The sequence below is a fragment of the Alosa alosa genome, chromosome 13 (genome assembly GCF_017589495.1).
Source record: "Alosa alosa isolate M-15738 ecotype Scorff River chromosome 13, AALO_Geno_1.1, whole genome shotgun sequence".
Lineage (NCBI taxonomy): Eukaryota > Metazoa > Chordata > Actinopteri > Clupeiformes > Clupeidae > Alosa > Alosa alosa.
Window position 1 is genome coordinate 31,866,315 of NC_063201.1, and position 24,844 is coordinate 31,891,158.

Below are 24,844 nucleotides of genomic sequence, written 5' to 3' on the forward strand. Positions count from 1 at the left end.
TAAGGAAAATACAAAAATATATTTATTGAATATTGGTATATGACACATAGTTAAAATATCTGTACGTGTGAACTTGAAGCATACCTGAGCTGGCAGAACAACACCTCTCATCCCCTGATCAACCTGAGACACAGAAGGTCCTACCAATGGCTTCAAATGGCTGATGACTGATATAACTTATTATGACCGCTCCACAGCGAAGCATGTAACCCCACAAGGAAGACACGGAACCATTGTTTTTTCGTTCTGAAAAGAGGGTAGGGCGGACACAGTTTTCTGTGAATATCTCGAGAACCACAGGGCCAAGGATAACTACATTTTTTGGTATGTTGGCATCCAGGGGCCATGTCAACCCATCCCATATCCACTCATTTGATGTATAGTGCCACCTACAGTAGTTAAAAATTAAAAATCAAAAACGAGACATTGTAATCACAGGTACAGTATCTTTGGCTGACAGGTTCAAAACTGCACGACATTTGAATTGTAGGATCATTATGACACCCTCTGAATGCATGCTAAGTTTCGTGGATTTCCGTTCATGGGGGACCATGCAATAATTGAATATATGTGTACATTTAGTGTCTGTACACTACGCATGCACACACACACATAAACGCACACACACATACACACACACAAGCACAGACATACACACATAAACACACACACACACACACACACAGAGGTACGCACACACTCACACATCCCTCAATATCACCAGGGTCTCTACACATAAACTCGAGCATTGAGAACATTGTTTGTGTACACAGAGTTTATTAAAAGGAAAGGTTTTGGAAAACTCACTTCTTCACTGGCAAGCGGAAAAACCAAGTGAGTTGTTCAAAACCTAATAATAAATGAGCGCCTAATCTCACTGAGCTAATCCAATTCTCCGAGATGGACAAATCAGTTTTCAACTAATTACGTAAGCAGCACCCTGGCAACATTTTATCTGGCACAATCTGCTTACATTGCCCTTATCGTATAACTCCTTGTCCTAGCGACTAGGCCATTTGTTTTCAAAACTCGAATCCCCTGACATTCGAAAATTAGGAACATTTCTTGACTTGATAAATAAGCTAATTTTTGCAAACTCACTTCATTATTTCTGATTGTGTATATTTCATGGTATATTCTAAAATATCCACCATTACAAATATTCTTATTTGAATAAAAATGATAATATTGACTGGCGTTTTGAAAGATACAATCTTGCGAAAGGCTCTGTATTGGAGTGGTAAACTTATCCCCTATCGTGCACTCAAGCGCAATTGACTTTATATACTGGCGTTTGTGTCTTTCCTATTTTGCATTCAGCGCATATTGGAATTTTCCCTCCACAGGCACACGTTGGTAAATTAGGAAATGTAATTGCGCCAACGGGGGCAGTTCAGCGAAAAAAGGAGGCGTGTTTAGTGTAATTGTGTAATTTGTAATGTTTTGCATTGATGTGCACTGGTGCGCGTTCATGGATGATAGAAGGATGGTGCGTTGTGCACCCGCCAAAATGACTGGACCAGGTTTCTCTTGGTCAGTGGTGTAATGCGTTTTAGGTAGTGTACAATGGCGATTTTTAGACAATGTGCTAGGCCACTCGCTAGGTTGTTAATTACCACACCCCTGGGCACATTGTTTAAAAAATAGACGTGCAAAATAAGAAAATAAACTTTGCGCCTGGTGGAAAACGAGTTTTACGCCATGCGCCAGGGTGCAAAATAGAAGCCAGGGCCCCTAAAGTCAGTGGCGCAAATTCAGATGCTATTTTAAGGGCGCATGCATGGCCACAGGCGCCAGGAATTAATGCTATGCACACCGATCTACAGACACACCCGTTCACACACGGAAACATTCAAAGCCTTGAGAAGATTTGTCCGTTTCCCGGTTTTGTTTCCCCACCCCTGCTCTAGAGTTAAGCAAGCCTAAGCTGGAGGCATTAAAGTGAATTCAGAACAGCTAAAGGACATTGTTAGCTGTTCTAAAAGTATGTTTGTGTTTCTTAGCTGACAGTTTTGTCCAAAGGGAATTTGGATAAAATGGGTGTAAGGGGACTTCTTTTGACTTGTGTTTGTGAGTACACAACCCAAAAATAACATCAGGCTTGTGCTACACTGTTGCAGGATGCAAGAAACTAAAGCTATGAATACGATGAACCTAAGTATCGATTCCGGTCTGTGGTTACAGAAACCGGGGTCGTTAATTCCATTTCACCCCACGCCACCCTTGGGTTAGTTCCACTGACATTTTAGGCTAATATCATAGCAGTAGGTTCTAAAAACCACACCACTGCAGAACACCATGCCTTACAATGATGAGTTCCAGTCAACCATGTTCAAATAGGTCTACATTATATGCATTGTTCTTGCTAGTTTCTTCTACCATTTATTCCTTTAGTGTTTAGGGTACGTCTATGTTTTAGTACTGTTTTGCACGGCATACTTTATGCATAGGCTATCTGTATAACAGAACTGGACCCACCATCATGACCTTTTTTTTCACAAAATCTTTGTCCAATCTTGAACATTCTTCTGAAATATAAGGCAAAACCATGCCCTTCTAAAATTGTAGTTGCCTACTGGTCTAATTAATTATGGCAGAACATGTTTAACTGATAAATACTTAGGTTTCAATCAACTTGCAATCAAATTACTCCCTCATTGTCACAGGGGCACCTGCCATGAAAAGTTTACTACACAATACATGCCTATCTTACATACATCATAACAAACGTATACACAATGAAAAATATACCACTTTTATGGGCCACTCCACTTGGCATTGTGACTAAATGTTTTAGTGGCTTATAATGGCGTATACCGCTACCTCTCATATGCTCAAATATGTTACCTGTAGGCCTACAGAAAAACCTCCACATCTATGTACAACCACTGGTAAAAGTCTTGTAACCCCTTTAGAAATGTTGGTTTCTAAGCAAAATACACACTTTTTGAGAAAACAAACAAACCAGGACCATTTTAATAGCTCAACACAACTAAAACAAACAATTGGTTTCCCCAAATTCAACACAAAATATCACCAAAACGCTGCGGGAAGTGAATACTGTCAAACTGACACGGTCAAAAGTCTTGTCACCCTTCACAAAAAGTGTATTGCACGATAAAAGCACACTTTTCATCGTTAAAATCCAGTGCTAAGGTTATGGGTAGACGTCAGAATATTGTCACGTCCCACTGTCTAGGGGTGTTGTGGGACATAGACAAATAATAGGAGACGGCCAATAATGAAAGTATAATTCAACAATATTTATTTACAAAAAATTATAAGCCTAAGAAAAATACGGACGAACGAAAAATAAGGCTGCCCAAATGAAAGGCCTCCAAAAGTAGGCCCAGGTAATCCCCAGCCTTCTCCTTGACTCTCACTCGGGGACCAGGCAGGAGCGACAGCGACGGCCAAGAAACAGAGCGCGTGGCTTGCGCAGCGGAGCAGAGCGGTGTAGCGTGGCGTTGTAGCGGCCAACCCAAATTCCAAGAACGCCCCCAAAACCAAGAGACCTCCCGATTAACGTCAGCCAGCACCTTTTATAGTGCCGGCCCAGCAATTAAGCCCCCTGCTGGACAGTCTGAAATTAACAAAACACAAGACACAGAGAGAAACAAGCAGACACAAAAAATAAACACACACAGGGACGTAACAATATCAGTCAATTTCTAATGGACAATAGACTTGGTGCAACATGGTGCACCTTTCAGGGTATTTTTCATTCTTCCTCATCCAAACATACAACTGTTCTATAAGCATGAACAAAACAGAATACTGAACCAAAATCATATAAATGAGTGACAATAGGTTCGGCAGTTAATTCTATGGAGCAACGGAACAAAACTTTTTGGGCCTCCTGACCAGTGGTTATGTCTGGAGGATGAAGAATGAAAAAATACCCTGAAAGGTGCACCATGTTTAAAGTGAAGCATGTCCATGGCCAGGTAATGCTCTAGGCCTATTTTGCTTCCTCTGGCACTGATAATCAGCTGATATAATGGGTAAAGTGAGTAAACTTGAGTCTATCGTCCATTAGACTGATATTTCTCAGGAATGCTACAGCTGACGTCTACCCATAACCTTAGCACTGGATTTTAACAATGAAAAGTGTGCTTTTATCAGTACAAAATACACTTTTTGTGTAGGGTGACAAGACTTTTGACCGTGTCAGTTTGACAGTATTCACTTCCCGCAGCATTTTGGTGATTGAAACCAATTGTTTGTTTCAGTTGTGTTCAGCTATTAAAATGGTCCTGGTTAGTTTGTTTTCTCAGAAAAACTCAAAAGTGTATGTATTTCACTTAAAAACCAAAATTTCTAAAGGGGTGACAAGACTTTTATCAGTGACTGTATAGTCTACCCTCGCCTGAAATGTTGTTTGGATTTATTGTTATGGATTGCTAACTAGACACATTGTGAAATTGTTGTTTATTTTAGTGGCTACAGTAACAATTCTGTTTTTTTTTAAGTAGATGTTTGAAAGGGGAAGTTTTGAAAGAACCAGTGTCTGCACTGAATACAGTTTGGGAGAGCACCATACCCCTCTCTTTCTCTTTCTCTCTCTCTCTCTCTCTCTCTCTCTTAGAATAATGACATTATTGTGATTTCTGTCTCTGTTATCTGACATTCTGTTTTACTTACATTAGACCAAACTGACAAAATATTAAAGGGACTATTGACATATGGTCACTTTAGGTCACAGGTATTAGGTCACCGGTGGTTTCTAAATTCATACCCTCACATACTTCACCTTTACCAGTACTTTCCTTTCCAATGACTGCTAAGACACACAGATACACACACACACAGAAAGAGAGAGAGAGACCACAAGAGAGAGAAGCAGTGCAGAAAGTCCAGTCCTAATGAACCACTTTCATACATGAATGGGGAAAACCCTAAATGACACTCTCGCATCTCTCTATAGAGAAGCCAAAGCTGTCTTCCACACACATTACACTACAATACACATTAAGGTAGGTGCCTGTGGCAAATTAACATATTCTTAATTGTAATTATTTTATTTATTTTATTTGTAATAATACTATGTATTCTTTATGATCATTTAGTACATTTAGTTTAAGCACATTTAAGCTGATAGAGAGAGATTCAGAGTTATTTTTGCAGCTTCACAATGGTATAATGTAGGCCTCTTCAAAAGAGTAATGTAAACAACAAGTATAATATATTATGTTATAGGCTTTCTCTCGGTCTCTGATACCTGATATTTTGCTAGGTAGAATTTAATCTGTTTTGTGTTTTTATTGAAGTAAATTGTCAGATACACCAGATGTTTTGGGTATGTGTGGTTTACAATTGAAACCAGAAGCTGGAGTAGAGGATGGATATTCATCAAATGTTTGACCAATCAGATTTATGACTACTACAATATGTGCATTTGTTTTTGTTTGTCATAAGATGGCTAATCAAAGCCCGTGGAGATTTCTGGCTCTTGTCATTTGGTGTGGAATCCTTACTATTACCATGGTGATCCTGGCAGGTTTCATCATTAACATGAATCAGAAGGTTTCCACCAGTCTTCCAGTCCTCACACAAGTAATAGCATACTTACTGTATTAAATAATTTAATCACAAACCTAAACCGTGGATTTAAACACTCATATTATTCATAACTAACCATAATTAGGGCAGCCATGGCCCACTGGTTAGCACTCGAACCGGAGGGTTGCCGGTTCGAGCCCTGACCAGTGGGCCGCGGCTGAAGTGCCCTTGAGCAAGGCACTTAACCCCTCACTGCTCCCCGAGCGCCGCCGTTGTAGCAGGCAGCTCACTGCGCCGGGATTAGTGTGTGCTTCACCTCACTGTGTGTTCACTGTGTGCTGTTTGTGTTTCACTAATTCACCGATTGGGTTAAATGCAGAGACCAAATTTCCCTCACGGGATCAAAAAAGTATATATACTATACTACTATACTATACTATAACAGTGGATATAAACACTCATGTCATTCCATGCATTGAACTCATTTGATTTCATGTTCTCCACTTGACATTCGGTGTATAGCCAAATCAAAACCACTTCGAATTTCTGAATATCTTTCATATTTAAGAACAACATGAAATATCTGTGTTTAAAGGTGCCATGTGTAAGAATTGAGGTAAAAATATAAAAAAAATGAGCTACACACATCAAAAGAATGAGAAGAAATAAGGGCGATGATGTCATTAAAAAAAATGACAAGGTATAGTGCTGCAGAGATATCAACCTAAATTAGCATGCTAAATTACTAGCCACAGCCCGACAGGTGTCATAATACCAGTTTCCGCCATGGGAGGCAGTATGCGGGCAACATAACCGCCAGCCAAACTGCAATACACATGTCTCGGTTGTTACTCTAGGGTAGACCAACTCACTTTCTGGAGGTATACTGCCCCAATCTTTTATGGAATGTGGAGTATGAATTGATTTTTGGCGGACATTACACATGGCACCTTTAAGAACAGTTCATGTAGTCATACATCACATTTGAAAATACAGGCTATTTATTGCTGGGGTAAATCTAACCAATCAAACCAGTGATGAAAAGTCTGTCAAGCAAAATGTTCAGCAAGATGCCATGGGCATTGCTCTCTAGTAAATGAGGAAATTAATACATCGTAGCGCTACTGACTGTCTTATTTGTTTCTTGTAGGCTGCTGACAGGATCATCGAAGACCCAATCCCATTTGGTATGTTTGTGTGTTTGATTTGATTTCTTGCAAATAATGAATAACGACAGATTTGCATCAAAAAGTATGTTGTATACAATATCAAGCCAGAAGCACCATCAATTCATTTATAATAGGTCAGGGTCATACACAATTCTTTGGAAAATCATTTAGCTCACTGTGGAGTCTAGACAGACAGGTTTTTAACCTCTAATAGTCTTTCCAAAAGTGCATGTATATCACACCACAATGTGCTGATGTTGAAAGAGAAAGTAAAACTAATATCTATTTTCTTTCCCAGATCCGCCTGTGACTTCAGCATACATGACATACACTTACATCCATATGATCATGGGTATGTGCTTTCACTTCTCTATCCAGTTTCATGTCACTGAATATATCAGGGCATGGCATTATCACACATCTAGTCATGATTCAGTTCATGTTTATGTAAACAATGAAAAAAACCTAAACTATCAAAGCATTACGTTATTAGCTATGTGTGCTCTAAGATGACATTGGGATATGACATAGATCCATAGAAATGGAAAGACTGAATTTAAACAGAAGATTCATCCAAATGCCATTTAGACAGTGTAGAACATTTGCATAATATGTCATGTCATTGTCAGTAGTCTGAGTTATAAGAAATGCCTAGTGTGGTTGGAATGCAGAGACGTCACCCTCATGTTCACCTGTAAAGCTTGCTGATAAGAGTTTGTCAGTAAAACTACAACTAATCCTATGTCAAGCCCATCAGTCGTCTTTCAACAGACAGCTATTTACAGAAGGTCTTTAGTAGTCTGCAACACACAAAATATGATGACAAGTATACAAACAGATGTGGTAAAGGTTCTACTTAGAATCTTTGCCTCAAAAGAACATTAAAATGTTCTGCCCTTATAAATATTTTTTTAAATTATATTAGAGAGATTGTTCCAAAGGGTTGTACAAGGAAGTCCAGGGGGCTTTGGGGAAATCCTGTAAAGGTGTTTTCCTCTCCTAGTTACGCATTCCGATTATTTCTAACTCATAAAGACATTCATTCTTATTTTTGACCTTTAAATGAAATGAAAGTTACAAGAAATCTCTTAATAGGTTCCTAAAACCCTCCCTCCAAAGTGGCTCAGGCAGCATGTTGCAACATAATTGTTACAAATGTCTATTGGGTGACAATAAGGGTGGATATTAACATTTTGAGCATTGGGTATCTTAAAATTTACCAGTATGTTACATAAGAATATATATATTTCTAAAAACCTCATGAAACTGGTATGGATCCCTCATTACAATATAGCGACGTAAAAAAATAAACTTCGATAGCACACATGAGATCTTTGATTGATATAATCATGCTTGAAAATCAAAGTACCGATCTGTTACAGCAGAGATGAGATGCAAGATCATATTGTGAATGATTGGGCTTGCCAACGTTTTGTGACATCAAAATACCATGTCCAGGGGGAAGGGTGCAAGCCAAGAATGGTATTTACGACAGTAAAATGTGTAAAATACAAATTCTCTGCAACAGTAAGGGGAGCAAAAAAAAAAAAAAAAAAAAAATGCATTGGACACCTGGAAAATTTCAGACTCACATTGTACAATGAAGCATGGCTACCACTAAGCAGTGGGAGGAAAGTATAGGTTATAGAAAGATATAGTCAGTGAAGCAGGGGGGATTTTTCTCTGGGGGGATCTAACTACTCTGTAATCTTGTAGCACAAATCTACTGTTTTACATGTTCATTCAATGTGGACTTGAAGACTGAAGTCGACACATCAAATGTAACACTCCACAACCATTTTCACAGCTGATCTCAAAACATTTCTCTCTATTGTCTTTGAAGGTGATAATTTGACATGGAAGTCTTCTAACTCAATGAACACATCACTGAAGCTTGAGGATAACTCGGTGACAATTAAGTTGACGGGCTTGTACCTGTTCTATGGCCAGGTCACCTTCACGGATGAAGAGGGTACAGTCAATCTGTTTTTAGATCGGACAACTTATACAGCTCAGAGAGGAATCAGTAAAGCTGTGAAGCCCCGTGGCAATGGTCATAGCTGTGTAACCATAACTGGTGTACATCAATTCAAACTTGGTGACAAAGTGAAACTGAATGTAAAATCACCTTTCATGGAGGATGCTGATAAAACATACTGGGGGCTTTACTTGCTATATCAAATTAACTGAGTAAATTATCTGTTCTGTTTTCTTGAATTCTTTTCCAACAACATTTTGTGTTAAAATGCTAGTGAAGCCTCCTCATTATTTTAGATATGCATGGATATATACTAAAAACACATGTTTTATGGCAAGGACATACCATGAAAATTGAACTCAGAAATGCAGAAATGACAATGTGCTGTAATAAACCTAAGTGCAATATAATATAATAGGACCACATATTTTATATTGAATCTTTATTTATATATATATATATATATATATATATATATTTCATGTACAAATTTATGATGTTGAAATAAATTAAAAAAAAAATATTTCTGATGTATTTGAATTATCTGATCAAATATCATGCGTGGTTGAGTGATGTGATGATGATAATGATAAGGATGATGACTGTCGTAGTGGACTAATAGAAGGACAACAAACTTAATAGGAATATACAAATTTGAAGAACATTGCACTATTTCAAAATATGTCCATGTACATAATACAAAAGTTTTAAGGTCAGAGTTGTTGTTTTGACCATGATTAACTCTTGCCCACATTCCTTACATGGTGAAAAACAGGTAAAGAAAGACCTTCATCAGGTCCTGATCATAGATCTTTTAGTCATCACACTGTGTAGGAAGGTAATCAAATTGCTCCCAGTCAATAGAAAAACACCAGGCCTTGAGGCTTGAGTGTGTCTTTATGGGACAGAGGAATCCATTATTAGTGGTAAATATCATGGGAAAATAGGATTCATCTGAAATTACCCCCAATATTATCAAGCGGTATATACAGTGTATACAGTCTCAAAAAAGTAGAATATCGTGGAAGAGTTTTTTTTCTCCAGAATTCAAGTAAATCTTTGATATATTCTAGAATCATTATACATAAAGTGAAATATTTGAAGCCATTTTTTGTTTTCATTTTGATGATTACGGCTGGTCTACTTCATCGCCTACCCTATGTGAACTCTAAAATTCACTGTCAAAAATTACTTCTTGTTTTAACTTGAATAAGTGAGTAACCTGGTTGCCTTCAAATTGTTGATGTTGATTGAACATCGTATGGGAAGTTTTAATGAGTTGCATGAAATAAAGATAGCATAGCAAAGATAGCAAAGAAACAGTTTAATGAACTAAGGCTTCTTTGTCAACACAAAATATGTTTTAGTGAATGTGATTTAAGATTAATTTAACTTGAGTTTTTCCCCCAGAATGCCACAGCCCCAGTTAACATAGGCTATTCTTAAACTTAATAGCAGCCCCCTCACATTCCTTCTTATTTTGGTTTTAAAACGCACAACAGTGCATTCGATTAGGCTACAATTTAAATGGACAGTTTAAACGCTATTTCCCCCTCGTTTTCCATCTGATTTATTCACTCTGATATTATTCATTTCACATTCTTGACAACATCACAACACCAATACACAAAAAAAAACAAGCACATGTTTAACTCCAGAGGAAAAGATTCAACTTTCCAAATAAAGAAACCTCCACCAATAAGTCCGGGAGCCAAATGCCAGAATCATGGTGAACCTTGTTTTGTTGGTTAAAGTTTTTTTTTTTGTTGTCTTTGTTGTTTCTTGTTGCCTAGGGGTTACTCCATAAGAATAGGGTGGGTGCCCAATGATATCCCTTGGGCAATTCCCTATATTCAGCTCTAAAGTTGACCTAAGTAGCGATTTGTCCATACAAATACTAATTTCATTACCCTTTTGGAAGGACAGCGTAAAATGTAAACCCATTTTTCCTTTTTCTTGCAGTAGTTTGCCATATTGTGACCAACGTAAGTGTTAGATACGACTTTTCTCTTTTACGATCCTCTCTGGACATGTCTGAAGTTGGAAAAAATTAATAGAAAAGTCAACTGAGAGAGCCAAAATGGTCAACATGGGTTGTAAACCCAATTTCTTTGCGTGGCCAATTTGATGTCACCCTATAGACAAGTTAAAAGCATTATATCTGTCTTTTCTGTTTAATCATCCCCTTAGAACATTGAAAGTTAAAAAAATAAATAAAAAGTAACTAACTTCAGGAGCTTGAATTGTCAGGTGTGTCAAGTCAAGACTAAAATGATACAGATAAGATACTGAGGGAGAACATGAGCACATGGACCCCATATGATGACCTTTGACCCCATGACCTTGAGTACCTAATAGCTGATGTTCATTCTCACTACAGGACAGTATTAAAACCACTTAATGGATTTGACAGGAGGATGTATGTCAGGGATAACATCCGCCGAGGTCTGCAGAAGTAATGGAGGAGACGGACGCAAAGACCTCCCTGATGCAGAAAGAGTTTCCTCCACCAAAATAAAGGTCCAACATTAGATCTGATAAGGTAGCATTTTAAATTGCCGATTTTTTATTTATTTTTAACCACAAGCTGTGCGACCCACCCAGAACGGTTCCGCAACCCACAGCCGTGGCCTACTGGTTAGCACTTCGGACCTGTAACCGGAGGGTGGCTGGTTCGAACCCCGATCAGTAGACACGGCCGAAGTGCCCTTGAGCAAGGCACCTAACCCCTCACTGCTCCCCGAGCGCCGCTGTTGATGTAGGCAGCTCACTGCGCCGGGATTAGTGTGTGCTTCACCTCACTGTGTGTACACTGTGTGCTTTGTGTGTTTCACTAATTCACAGACTGGGATAAATGCAGAGACCAAATTTCCCTCACGGGATCAAAAGAGTATATATACTTATACTTATACTTTTGGGTTCCGACCCACTAGTTAAGAAACACTGTATGTTACAGTTGATTCCACTGTTGCAAAGTTTGCTTCTTGTCAGTTCAATCATCGATATGGGATGCTGTTTACATTTTTTTTTACCAGATCTACTTCATAGGAGCCCCTCTGCCAGCCAATCAGAAAATAGTATTTCTTGTCTCTTGGGGATACCTTTTCAATAATATGCCTTGTAGTTTCTTTTTAAAAAGTTGGTATACCATGATTATTGTGTGGATATTTTGTATTTTCAAATTACTAATTACTTGTATTTTAATTAAATACATTTTTCACATCAGTATTTTGTATTTTATTTTGTTACATTTTATGAGCCAGTATTTGTAGTTTGTAACAAAATAGTTTTTGATGTATTTGTGCCCACTTCTGCTGATTATACCTCCCATAATCACGTCCCAGTAGTGCAGTACCAGACTCAAAGTCTGAATAAAATTGAGTCTGGCTACGTCAGGCTAAACCAATAACCAACTTACAGGGGGACTGGAACAGTCCAAGTGATTGTGTGTGTGTGTGTGTGTGTGTGTGTCTGCATGTGTGTGTTCCAGTTTATAGTATTTAGAGTATTTGTGTGTGAGAGAGAGGTTGTCAGTGGCTCAGTATCACTATCTACAGGTCGAATAGTTAAAAGACAAAACCCAAGGGCGTGCTTATAAATTTTTAATAGGTCCCCCGTAGATGGAATTTCACCAAAGCGCCCAGATGCTGTCTGGGTGATCATACACATCAAATTTGGTGCAATTCAGAACATCTCAGCAGAAGATTGTGGCGATTAATGCACCATGTTTTTGCATTTTCATTTTTTACTGGTGGGTGCTACACCACAAATGAGTGGGTGGGCTAGGTTGATATGGTCCCATTCAAGTTTATTTGGCCTACCCAGCTTTATACGGGACATCTGTCTCAAATGACTGAAGTCTTTTGGTTTAGCCAAAAGGAATGGCTGAGACAGAATGTTTATTGTAAGCAGACATGTTTCCACCTACAATGACAAATGATGTATTTCATTAATTGTCCCCCAAACCCACACACACACACACTTGTATCGGCTCGGAAGGCCATATATGGATCTTCCTGCTGGACACTGACAATAGGGATATGCCCCGGAAGGCCATATTTGGACTTGACTGCCACTGTTGCTCCCCCCGATCTGAAGAACCTTTTGTTTTATGTGTATTCTAATTTCGCTATATATCTGGCTATGAGTGCTCTGGTTCTGTTGGTTACTGCTTTTTGCTTTGGCTCCTTTGTGACATTTTATGCTGAACCCTGTCTATTGTGAAAGTTCTTGTGCTGCTGTAACATTCACTTTTAGCCAACTCTGTTGGCCAGAATAAAGAAACATACTTTGTCAGCCAGCTTCAAGATTCTTCCCTGCTCTATAGGTAAATTGATTGGATTAACATTGGATTTTAAATCAACACATGGTGTCTTCATCTGGATTTATACAAAAGACACCCAACATACAAGCTTATTCAATTCCAATCAAGTTGCATGTGGTCTGGAGTCCCGGAAATTGTTGTGTTGCTTGTTGTGTCTGAAAAAAAAAAACCTTTACAACTCCTATATGACCTCCACTAGCACTGTGGCGGTTAAAATTAGAAAGTGAATGTTACATAACTGAACTCATCTCTATTTCTGTACTTTCACACTCATGTCATGTCTAAAATGAAAAAGGGCAATGTAACTTTGACAGGTTTCTACTGTGTTTTTTGAGGAAAGGGGATTTCCTTTTGTTGAAAAGTAACTGAAATGATAACCATGATTATTCATTTGTCATGGACTTGTCATCTGGACTTTCCCCAACCTGCAAAGAGGTAGAGAGGTGGGTGCATGAACTTCCTGTTTTTGCAGTCAGCTTCTCGAACACGTTTCACATTTGTGTTTAATGATTGCAATATGAATTACATGACTCAAAATGAAAGATGTTGCATGAGAACACAGCATGATATAGAATGTATACCATCTGCATACCATCAAAATAAATCTAGGATGTTATAAAAGCTAACTACAAATAAATAGGCCTACCTTAAAAATATTTAGGCTACAAAAACGTAAAAACTACAGTACATAATAGTACATAATACTTTCATAGTACGGTCAAAGGCTCATCTCAGGTAAATTATACACAGTTAGCTGTCAGACATAACCAAATAGCCTACACTAGCCTACCCTATATGCATCTTTGGTCTTCTTATGATTGTGGGATGCATAACTTCGCATTTGATCGTTGTTGTCGTTTTATCCTTACAAATAGACACCTATGCACACAAAAGTGAAATGTCATTTCCCTACATTTTTTACAACAGCTCTATGTAAAAATCCATGAATCCTTGAATCCTTACTCAGTCAATTTTCCCTGAATACACAGTGATCGATGATTATTTAGATTCAGATAAAGTCCCTGGCAAACTAGAACAATTGACTTTCCTCAATGTACCTATAGAATAAAACGGATTGGATAGTAGATAGGTGGATTGCATAGTATTCCTTTGTAGATGTCCTGATTTTGCTTTTTGAATGATCCTCCAGGGGAAATAAAGTAGAAAAAAACTAGAATGGCACTCAGCATAATAAATAATAATAATAATAATAATAAAGCTTTATTTGTATAGCACCTTTCATACACAGAATGCAGCTCAAAGTGCTTTACATTTGAAGCATGTAACACAATAATAGTCAGTCAGTCATTATCAATCACTTTTCTTTGCTGTTTATGTTATACTCAGCAACATATCAAAAATATAGAAAATGACGTCATAAGACTGGCAGTCTTAACCCTCTTACCCCCCACAAGCACGCCATATGGCAACTGTGGCAAGGAAAAACTCCCATATTCAGCATGGTGTATACCTCCACCAAGTGCCTCAGATCTGTTACAGAGCCTCTGCCAATGAGGTTAGGATTTCACCATTGTTTGCTGTGAGGTTGTTTGGTTTGTTAGCAGAGTCAGGCAATGGGCCAAGAATGTTGGTGGTGCTGATCCACCTCGTGGGACACCTAAATGAAGACCACTGGTGTCATAACCTAAAAGATGTTTAATATGCAAATTGATTTCCCTGTGTGTATTCTGACAGAGTGGTTTGTTTATTATTAAACAAAACAATCCTTGTCAGTTCCATGCAGTTTTCAACAGCTATCAAGAAGAGAGGTCATGTCATGGATTTTTGTGAATGTTTCTTCTTCTACATATGCATAAGTTTAGTCATCTAGTTCAAATGATATTCAGCTTTATTGTCAATGCACAAATTAAATACCAGTAGTCTAAAACAAGATGCCGTTTTACCCAGTGGTGCAAATAACTGACATGTCCAAAAGGGCCTTCATGAAATGCGTTGCGAGACTGTCCATGGTAGGCGCCCGATAGAAATATTGTTTAATTTTGCGATTGAGATATCCACGCACTGGCTAACCCCCCCCGTGTTCAGCCCCGGTTTCAGAGCTATTCTAAATGCAAAAATGCAGAGGGAGTTATGACAAAACCGTGACTGTTAACAAACTATAAGCTATATAAGGTAGGCCCTATGCTAGGCCTTTTACACAACACAAATTGTTACTAGGCTATGCTGGCGACCCAAATAAAATCTCCTGTAGCAGGTAGACCTTCTCTGCCTGCTATTTCCCCATAGCACCTGGAAGTGCTAATGAAGGGGGCGGGGCATAGGCTTTTGATCAATCTGGCACCAGTGGAGTGCTACTTAAGAGGGGCAGCAGCCAGTAGCAATGTAGACTCCACTGGTGTAGCTCCTGTCTGCTACTGTCAGGTATGCTGTCTCCCCATAAACATTTGTGGTTTTATGTTATGTATATTGTGGTGTGTTCTTTGTTTAATCTTCTGTGTTCTGTTCTTTTAGGCAGCACAGTCATGCTGATGGGGAACATGGGTTGTGCTGCTGTCTTGTCTTGTCTTGGTTTTGCTTTGGTTATTTTATGTTTGGTTTTTGTGTTGCCTGTCTTGTCCTTCTGTTTAACTTTTATGTTTAGTAGGGAGGTGGCTCTGAGGGGGGCTACTCTGAGCATACGTGTGGTGTGGTTTTGTGTATTGCTTATCGCTTTGCAGTGTGCCTTTGCTGTGTAATAGGTGAGCTTTTCTTAATGCTTGCATGTAAAACATTTGTGTGGACGTCCATAGTTGCCACCCTCAGATCTCCACTTCCCAACTTTTGTGTATTAATAAATCTTTTGCTTTGCTGGAATTCATGTCTCCCTTGTTTGAACCTACGAGCTGTGTCTGTTTAGAAGATTCCCTGATGCACTAGGCCTCAGGGTGGCGTAGTCAGGCTACTGTGATTGGCCCCTTGGCCCTTCCTATGTACCACCCTGTTACACTCCTTTGGAACCAATGGCTTACACCTTACAGTATTAAGCTGCCACCTCTTGGCGAAAAGTTAATAGTTTTGCATTTCAGTAGTAATACATTTCACGTAGCTGTTAGAAGTGGACACTTCTAAATTGAACCCAACCCACTGTACAGTAGCTCAAGGTCTGTGGCTAAAGCAGCCATAATGAAAGCGTTATCATTGTTTGGATACTTCACACACACACACACGTGTTTTTTTTTTTTTTTAATCGCATAGACTACAACTACCAAGCAGGAATCAAAGCACATCGACTCCCCTCTCACACCCTAAACACGCACTTCGAACAAACAAAAAGCGCTTAAGTGCACAAAAACTGCAGTGAGTTGGGAGAGAGAAAGCAAGAACACATAGGCTACTACTGGCCAAATCCTCTCCAATTGTTAGAATTGGACTCTGGGCGTTTGGGAACAGCTGAGGGAGGAGGCTACTTGAAACTGAGTTTCGGTCGGTGTGAGCGAGCGGACTTTCAGTTGACAGTGATTAACACCCTTTTGAACAATCTAAGCTGTGCGAACGTCAGAGGGCGGTCTACGCTGATGCATCATTAGTGAGACAGGAGGACAGCTGCATGCAATTCCTAGCAGAAGAAAAATAGTGGCGGCTGCTGAAGCGGCAGCCCTCGTTTCAGCCAGCATCGTTTAAGACCGACACGGTCAAAGACAAGCAAGTTTACCTGTGCAAGTTCACCGAGCACAGGCACCGACAAAGGCAAAATGTGCCGTTCCTCCATATCTTATCACCGGCCATTGCAGAAAACGGCATCATGCCAAAAGGGGCAGAAATGTCCTTAACCTCCAGGAACTTAAACGGTCCTCACCAACAGAAACCTCCTTCTCCATGGGCTTGTGGAACTGTCAATCCGCAGTCAACAAAACCGACTTCATAGCTGGCTATGCCAACCACCTTTCATTGGAACTCCTTGCTCTCACTGAGACTTGGATCAAACCAGAGAACACTGCCACCCCGGCTGCACTCTCCACTAACCTTACACTATCCCACACCCCTCGCCTATCTGGACGAGGAGGCGGGACGGGCCTGCTGATCTCCAACAAATGGAAATTCACCCCGCTACTGCCTTCAAACAAATATGTCTCATTCGAATTCCATGCCATCACAGTGATCGCCCCAGCAAAACTCTACGTGCTGGTCATCTACCGCCCTCCAGGCCAACTAGGCGACTTTATTGACGAACTTGACACTCTGCTATCCTCCATCCCTGAGCATGACTGTCCGCTTCTTGTTCTCGGTGATATGAACATCCACTTAGATGCCCCAGGCTCAGCGGACTTTTTGGCCCTGGTCCACTCCTTTGACCTCGAACTGGTTCAAAGCCCACCGACTCACAAAGCTGGCAAAGAGCTTGACTTGATCTTCACTCGGAACTGCAGCACAGACACCCTCATGGTGACGCCTCTCCATCTTTCTGACCACTTCTTCATCCAGTTCAACGTCAGCCTGTCAGAACAGCCTCCGGCTCCTCAGCCGATGGTCACATTCCGCCGCAACATCCGGAACCTGTCTCCAACGCACTTCTCCTCTGTGGTTGCCTCCGGTCTACCTCCACTCAACACCTTCTCCTCTCTGGAGGTTAATGAAGCCACCGACTTCGCTCTGCTCCACACTGACCTGTGTGTCTAGACGAAGCTGTGCCCTCTTACCACAAGGCCAGCTCGATCCAAACATTCTCATCCATGGCTAAATGATACCCTCCGATCGCAGCGCACCAAACTCAGAGCCGCGGAGAGGAAATGGCACAAATCCAAACTAGCTGACGACCTCAAAAACTACCAGACACTCCTGACCTCCTTCTCAGCCAGCATCACTGCTGCTGCTAAGACTGCTTTCTACCATGACAAAATCAACAGCGCTACAGACACTCGAAAACTTTTCTCAACCTTCAAATCGCTACTCAACCCTCAGCTGCCTCCTCCTCCATCCAGCCTTACTGCAGATACCCTCGCCTCATTTTTTTTAAAACAAAGTGGCGGCAATCAGCAGTCAATTCTCTACATGCCCACTCAACGATCTGACTCAGATACCGCACTCCTACAACCTCTAGGGACTGCTGGAACATCTTTTTCAGCATTCACGCCTCTCTCGAGAGTGAAGTGTCCAGACTCCTGACATGCAGCCGTCCTACCACATGCTCGCTGGACCCTATACCTCACGAGCCTACTTCAGTCCATCAGCCCGACCATCGCTCCAGCTATCACACATGTGATCAATGCCTCGCTAACCTCTGGCACATTTCCAACAGCGTTCAAAATGGCCCGGTAACACCGTTACTTAAGAAAGCTTCTCTCAACCCTGCTCAAGTCGAGAACTACCGCCCTGTCTCACTACTGCCTTTCCTATCCAAAGGCATTGAACGAGCAGTCTCCAAACAGGTCTCTGACTTCCTTTCACAGAACAACCTTCTGGATCCAAATCAGTCTGGGTTCAAAAGCGGCCACTCTACGAAAACGGCTCTGCTGTCTGTAACAGAAGCCTTAAAAGAAGCCAGGGCGACCGCCGGTCATCAGTACTCATTCTGCTTGACTTATCGGCTGCCTTTGACCACGGTTAATCACCGTATCCTTCTCTCTATACTTTCGCTGACATGGGAATCTCGGTTCTGCTCTCTCCTGGTTTGAATCCTACCTCACAGGGGCGGCCGTTTTAACATTATCATGGCTTGGTCAGCTATCCGCTAATAGCTAATCTTCTTTCCACTTTTCTGACCTACGGTCAATCCATCGAAAACCTCTGAAATGATTATCGTTAGACTACTTAATGGTAAAACTACTGTTTTTCATTAGGTTAACTTGACTCTATGCTTTACCTTAACATAGGCTACAATGCTATTGTAGGCTACATAGCTTTGTTCACGAGTTTCCGTGCTGGCTGGACTACGATACGCTTCTTTTCTAAACAATGCGGTTATCGCCCTTCAGTGCGTTAGCTTCCCTTCAACCGGACATGCTAAACATTCTTCTTACGGGAACCTAACGTTACGTACGAGGTAGTCGAGTCTTGTTTTGCCTTTTATTGTTTATGTAGATAACACAGAAGCTAAAATATCGGCACATGATATATGGTATATGAAGTTATGGAAGTTCAAAAAAATCCTAAATGAATGGCCGTTCTATGGGGTTAGCAGAGAGTTGATAACCACCGCTACATCGATGCTTCTACTTCCGGGAATTCGCCTGCCCCCTTGGATGTAGATCATCACGGGTGCGTTTATAGATCTACATTGCGGCGAGTTGACACAAATTATTCACTTTGACGAATTTATGTAGTTTCAGTTACTTTACTTTGGTAAACGTTCTCTTCCTTACTTGAATCACCTTTGAAAATAGAGGATTGAAGTAGCCTATATGGGTGTTTGGGAATGAACGTTGACTCAGATGCTTTTTGAGACTTTGAGCAGAAATGTCCCAGCCCGGTGTTTAGGATGCATCATAGACAGGTTATCTTTCAGGTAGCCTATATATTTTCCATTAAAAAAACATCACGTAGCGAACGTGTTGTGGCTAACTCACTTATCTCCTGTTAGCAGCCTAGGTTATGGTCATAAGCAAATGAGATGACAGTCGAAAGATACAATTAGTGCTGTTATCGATTTGCTTGGTAGCCTATAAACGCATTTATGGTTTTCTACAAATACATCAATATTTTCTACTCCATCACTCAACCATGCTAACGGTAACATTATTTTACCTACGTTCTGCTATTGATAGGATTAACGTAGCCTACCTGCAGTAAAAAACAAGCATGTCCGATAAACATTCTCAGATTTCTTTCGGCTTCAAGAGGAAATGGGAATTACATGTCATGCAGAAATCATCCTACCCTTAGACGTTCTCTGCGGTAAACTACTGTACAGTCTTGTCCTTGTAGGAAGCGTAGTGTCTTTCCAACCCACTTTAGATTAACTTCCAACAAAATTACGTCTCACTGCAACGATGCGCCATCTAGTGGACAAACGACTACGTGACGCCAATACTGGAAATGCAGCCAAATTATTATTATGATCAATATATGGTTTTCCTTTAATCCTACTGAATTTGTTATTATGTATCGGCCGTTGTAATTGCCGATACTGATGGTATACGTGCCTGTGTGTGTGTGTGCGTGTGTATATGTGTGCACCACCATCTACAGGCTAATGAGTGGACAGTCACTAAATGTACACATAACTTAATTTTTTAGACCCCCCCCATGGATGAAATTCTATGAAACTTGGCATACCCCCAGAGAATGTCAGGTTAATCATACACATAAAATTTGGTGCAGTTCTGAACGTCTTTACTGAAGAGAGGGGCAATTAAAGCAGGATGATATTGCATTTTCATTTTTTACCGGGGGGGTGCAAATCACAAATGAGTGATTATGGGCTAGGTTGATGTGGGCCCTTGAGACCAACATACGATAAAAATTTCTTCATCCTTGGTGCTACGGTTCAGGTAGTTATTTAGGAAAAACTGCATTTTTTGGGTTTCGGGGGGCCCAGCGCGGAGGGGGAGTGGCCCCCGGGGACCAAACGAAATTTTTCCGTAAAAGTTTAGTGGGGCTACATACCCACCAAATTTCATGTGCCCCGGTGTTTCGGTGCCCCGGGTATCGTTTCAGGTAAATTTCAGGAAGTAGATGACGGGGAAAAAAAAAAAAAAAACTTTGATAATCCCTATATGACCGCTTCGCTAGCAGTGGTCATAATAAGTAGCCTGTTTTGCAGTCTCTCATGAGAAAAGTAGCCCAAGTTGCATGTCAGTAGTAAATAGTTCTATTGACACAAAAGGGTTGAAGGCAAAGGATACAGTTAAAAATCTTTGTGTATTAATTGACAGTGATCTAAATTTCAACAGCCACATGAAAGCGATAACTAAATCAGCTTTTTACCACCTCAAAAATATTGCCAAACTCAGAGGGCTGATGTCAAAATATGACTTAGAAAAACTCATTCATGCATTTATCTCCAGCAGGGTTGATTACTGCAATGGACTGTTCACAGGCCTTCCTAAAAGAACTATTAAACAGCTTCAGGTGATACAAAATGCAGCAGCTAGGATTCTAACAAAAACTAAAAGAACTGACCTACTCCAATTTATAAGTCCTTGCACTGGCTTTCAGTAAGTCACAGAAATGACTTTAAAGCACTATTGCTTGTTTATAAATCAGTAAATGGAGCAGGACCTAAATACCTGTCAGACATGTTTCAGCAGTACACACCTTCTCGTCCTCTCAGGTCCCAGGTGAAAAACCTGCTAGTAAAACCTACAGTTAGATCTAAACATGGTGAAGCAGCTTTTAGCTGCTATGCGGCTCAGCTGTGGAACCAACTTTCGGATGACATCAAAAAGGCTCCAACTGTAGCCAGTTTTAAATCTAGACTGAAGACCAAACTGTTCTCAGATGCTTTCTGCTAACTGTGCCGAGTTACAAATTCTGAATCTGCCTTGATAATTATACTACCTTGTCTTTTATTACTTTTTTTTTACAACTTTTGCATTTGTTTTTGCTTACTAATTATTCTTTATTTTTAAATTATTCTACATTGTGTTTTATGTTTTCTTTTTATTATGATCTTTACCTTTTAACTATTCTTTGACTATATTGCCTTTCTATGCTTTTATTTGTTATTATTGTTTGGTTTTGTTTGCACATTGAATGACCTCTGTGTATGAAATGCGCTATATAAATAAACTTGACTTGACTTGACTATTGTGATCTATTTAAAAAATCATTGTAATTAACGTTTTTCCCTATACTTTTTCACCTGATTTCTGATGGATCCTGTGATCTTCCATGCCATTAAAACAACACATTGTAGTTATTTTACTTTAAAATCATGTCTTCAAATTCATTTTGATGCTCTACTTACTGACAATACAGAGAATGGAGTGTCTTACATTGCAGTTGGTATTGTACAATGTAACATTGTTTTTTCAGCATTGTACATTGATGAACTGATAAAGAAAATGGCACAGATTGTGAAATGATAGTCGAAAACACTACAGATTTTTAAGAATCTTTACTGAAAGTGTTTTTCCCCCACATTTTCTGAAAATGGCCCTCATGTCCAAATTGATGCATTCATTGGACATAAAGAAGTAGGCTACCATATCCAAATCAGGTCAAAACACCTTTTACGTAAGTGCATGAGAGAATAATTCCCACACTGATAACACAAAATCTCAAGAAATCATGAAGGATTACTGATCACTGTTTGATTGTATAGGTGATGGCAAATAGCATCGTATATGCAGTAGTAGTGCACTTCATCCAAAAATTACAAGCTTATAGCTCATCTTTAATTAAATGTAGAAATCTCTTAAAAATATCTCTATAATGGTATTATAAGGAAATGATAAGAAACACAAATTTAAATGTAGAACCGTGTAGATATCGGCATCAGATCATCAGATTGAGATTAATTGAAGCTTTGTTCAACATTGCGTTATTCCGGAAAAAGTTCAACATACAATGCTGTCTGTCAATTACTGTAGTTTTTATCAATACCACTGATTGTCAAGGGGGTCCATCTGGAGCTGGTTGCCCAGGGGGGGGTTGTGTATTGCTTCCAGGAGGGGGCCGGACCCCTCCAGTGTGGGTCACTCGAGGGATGATCACAAAGACCAGCACACCCACTAGCATTAGTGCCACGGTGACAGCTATGATGGCTCCCACTGCTGCGTAGTAGCACTGATTGGAACGGAAGACACGTCGCATGTGACTGTGCATTGGGTTAGGGGGGCGGCCCACATCCAAGCTGGTGACTGGACCTGTGACACCTGACTCCACCAAGCCCAGAGAGCGGCTGTTACTCACTGTCTGTTGTTTCTTCAGTGTGGTGGTTGGATCCTGGTGTGTTAATTTGCTTTTCAGCTCCAGCTTGCCCTTATTACGTTTGAAGCGCACTGACAGTGCTCTCTGCATCTCAGGTGGAAGCTTCTGGAACACTTCCTGGTTGTTAACCAGCTGTGGAAGATCACGACCATGTGGTAGCTGTGTGACTTCACGGCACACAGGACAAGAGAGCTGCTTGAGCTCTGGAGAGCTCACGTTGATTCGAGCGAGGCACTCCAGGCAGAAAGTATGGCCACAGGGAAGAAGCTTGGGTGTTTTGAATACATTATCATAGGCACAGAAACATACGGGACATTCTGTGTCTCCTAGAAAGTCATCATTAGGGGACACTGGTGACCTATGCTGATTGCCATGGCTACTGTCTCGCCTATGTGCTTCCTCACTTCTCCCACGCTCTCTCCTCACTTGTCCATCGTCCCTCTCTTTCTCCCTATGTCTTCCTCTGCTTCTCCCCAAGTGTACAGAGTCACTGCTACGGCTCCTTTGGGGACCCCTATCTGTGTGATGTCTCCTCTCTGGCTTGCGGTTTTGCGGCTGGGTGCTCTTGGCCTTCTGCTCCTGCTGAGGCTTTGAGTGTTTGGTTTTGGGTTTGGAACCTCTGCCTCCCTCTTTCCTGTGATGATTGGCATCTTCACTCATTATGGAATCAACAAATGGACAGGAGAATTGAAGAAATGTTGGAATGGATGGAGTTCGTAAATAGAACCTTCAGGTGTCTTGTCTTGACATTCTGCAAAATAATTTATCAATCTTATTATCATCATCTGCCAGTTCACAAAATGATAATTGTCCCAACTTAATAGGACACTTATTAATTGACGATTATTGGAACTGATTCCATTAAAGAACATTATTAGAGCATGACAATTTTTTCCTGTGGCTGACTACCATGAGGGACATTCTGCTTCAAGTATTACAAGTACTTTGTCATTTGTGCAAATTTGACATTTGACAAACTAATCCAACAACAGCTTTGTTTTTAAAAAATGTCTGATAACTAAGCCAATTTATCAGAAATACAAACAAACACGTTGATCAGTCCGAACCAAGTTTGTAGAAATTTTGGCCCAATACTCTGACATTAAAGTAGGTAGTGTTAGAGGTCCTGGCTGCATGATCCCTCTGCCACAGGTTCTACCAAATGTCAGTTGATTTAACTTCCAGTCTTTGATTTGGACATTTCAAATGCAAAATTTCCTCTGAATTGCTTTCTGCTTTTTGTTGCTTCAGCTCCAGATATCCAGATTCTGTCGCAGCATTTCCTGTCACAATGTAGAATTCATAGCTCTGTCAGAGATGACATGCTCTCCTGATCCTAATTAGTCCGTAAATTAATGTGTATTTTGGTAAATACATTTTTGATTAGAGAATAGAGAATCTATTAATTTCTTAGCAAACCTTTTTGAACAAGCTACTTCACAATTGCAAACAATGTATTCATAATAGGCTATTCATAAAACTGCTTGTTACAATGACATTGTATACCTGACTGTGTTTCTAGTGCGTAGAGTAATGCCATATTTCAGAACAATCCACAAACTTTCAAAGGGTTTACAGACATTCTCTTTACTGTTTTCATTTTTTTGCCATGGATATAAACACACACACACACACACACACATCTTACACACAGTGCTGAGTCAGCACTGTGACGCTTGTCAACATTCTTGTACAGTTAATCAACAGGAATATTAGCACAGACATTCTTACATATTCCCAGAATTACACAATAAATTGTACTGGGTGATGAGACCTTTTACCTTCGAACTGTACTTTTACTCACTGTCCAGTATATGGGGAAAACAAGCTTGCACAGGAACTGTATGCACTCACTTGTGGAAATGTCTTGATTTGAAGAAGGCAGCACAAGGTTGTTAGTATCCAGTGTAAAGATAGCAAACAAAAGTGTTCCACAGCATATTCCGTACAAGCTGAGGAATATCGTAAGGATAACCTAAAACTATTCCAAATATGCAGCTAATGTAGGCAAAAACACATCTATGTTTCTTCACTCATTGTTTTCCTTCTCATCTGTGGCTC

At 40.2% G+C, this 24,844-nt stretch overlaps 1 protein-coding gene across 3 annotated transcripts; it reads right to left on the reverse strand.

The window, feature by feature from the left end:
- Positions 1 to 21,953: 21,953 nt before the first annotated feature.
- rnf183 (ring finger protein 183) lies at positions 21,954 to 24,844 on the reverse strand. Of its 3 annotated transcripts, none has more exons than XM_048261340.1 (2): positions 24,638 to 24,844; positions 21,954 to 23,534 (listed from the first exon to the last, which is right to left on the reverse strand). In XM_048261340.1, exon 2 carries the CDS (start codon positions 23,441 to 23,443, stop codon positions 22,466 to 22,468), a length of 978 nt encoding a protein of 325 aa, XP_048117297.1. In that variant the 5' UTR covers positions 23,444 to 23,534; positions 24,638 to 24,844; the 3' UTR covers positions 21,954 to 22,465. The 3 variants fall into 3 exon arrangements, with proteins under 3 accessions (XP_048117297.1, XP_048117299.1, XP_048117298.1); XM_048261342.1 differs by lacking the exon at positions 24,638 to 24,844 and adding an exon at positions 24,565 to 24,595; XM_048261341.1 differs by lacking the exon at positions 24,638 to 24,844 and adding an exon at positions 23,851 to 24,290.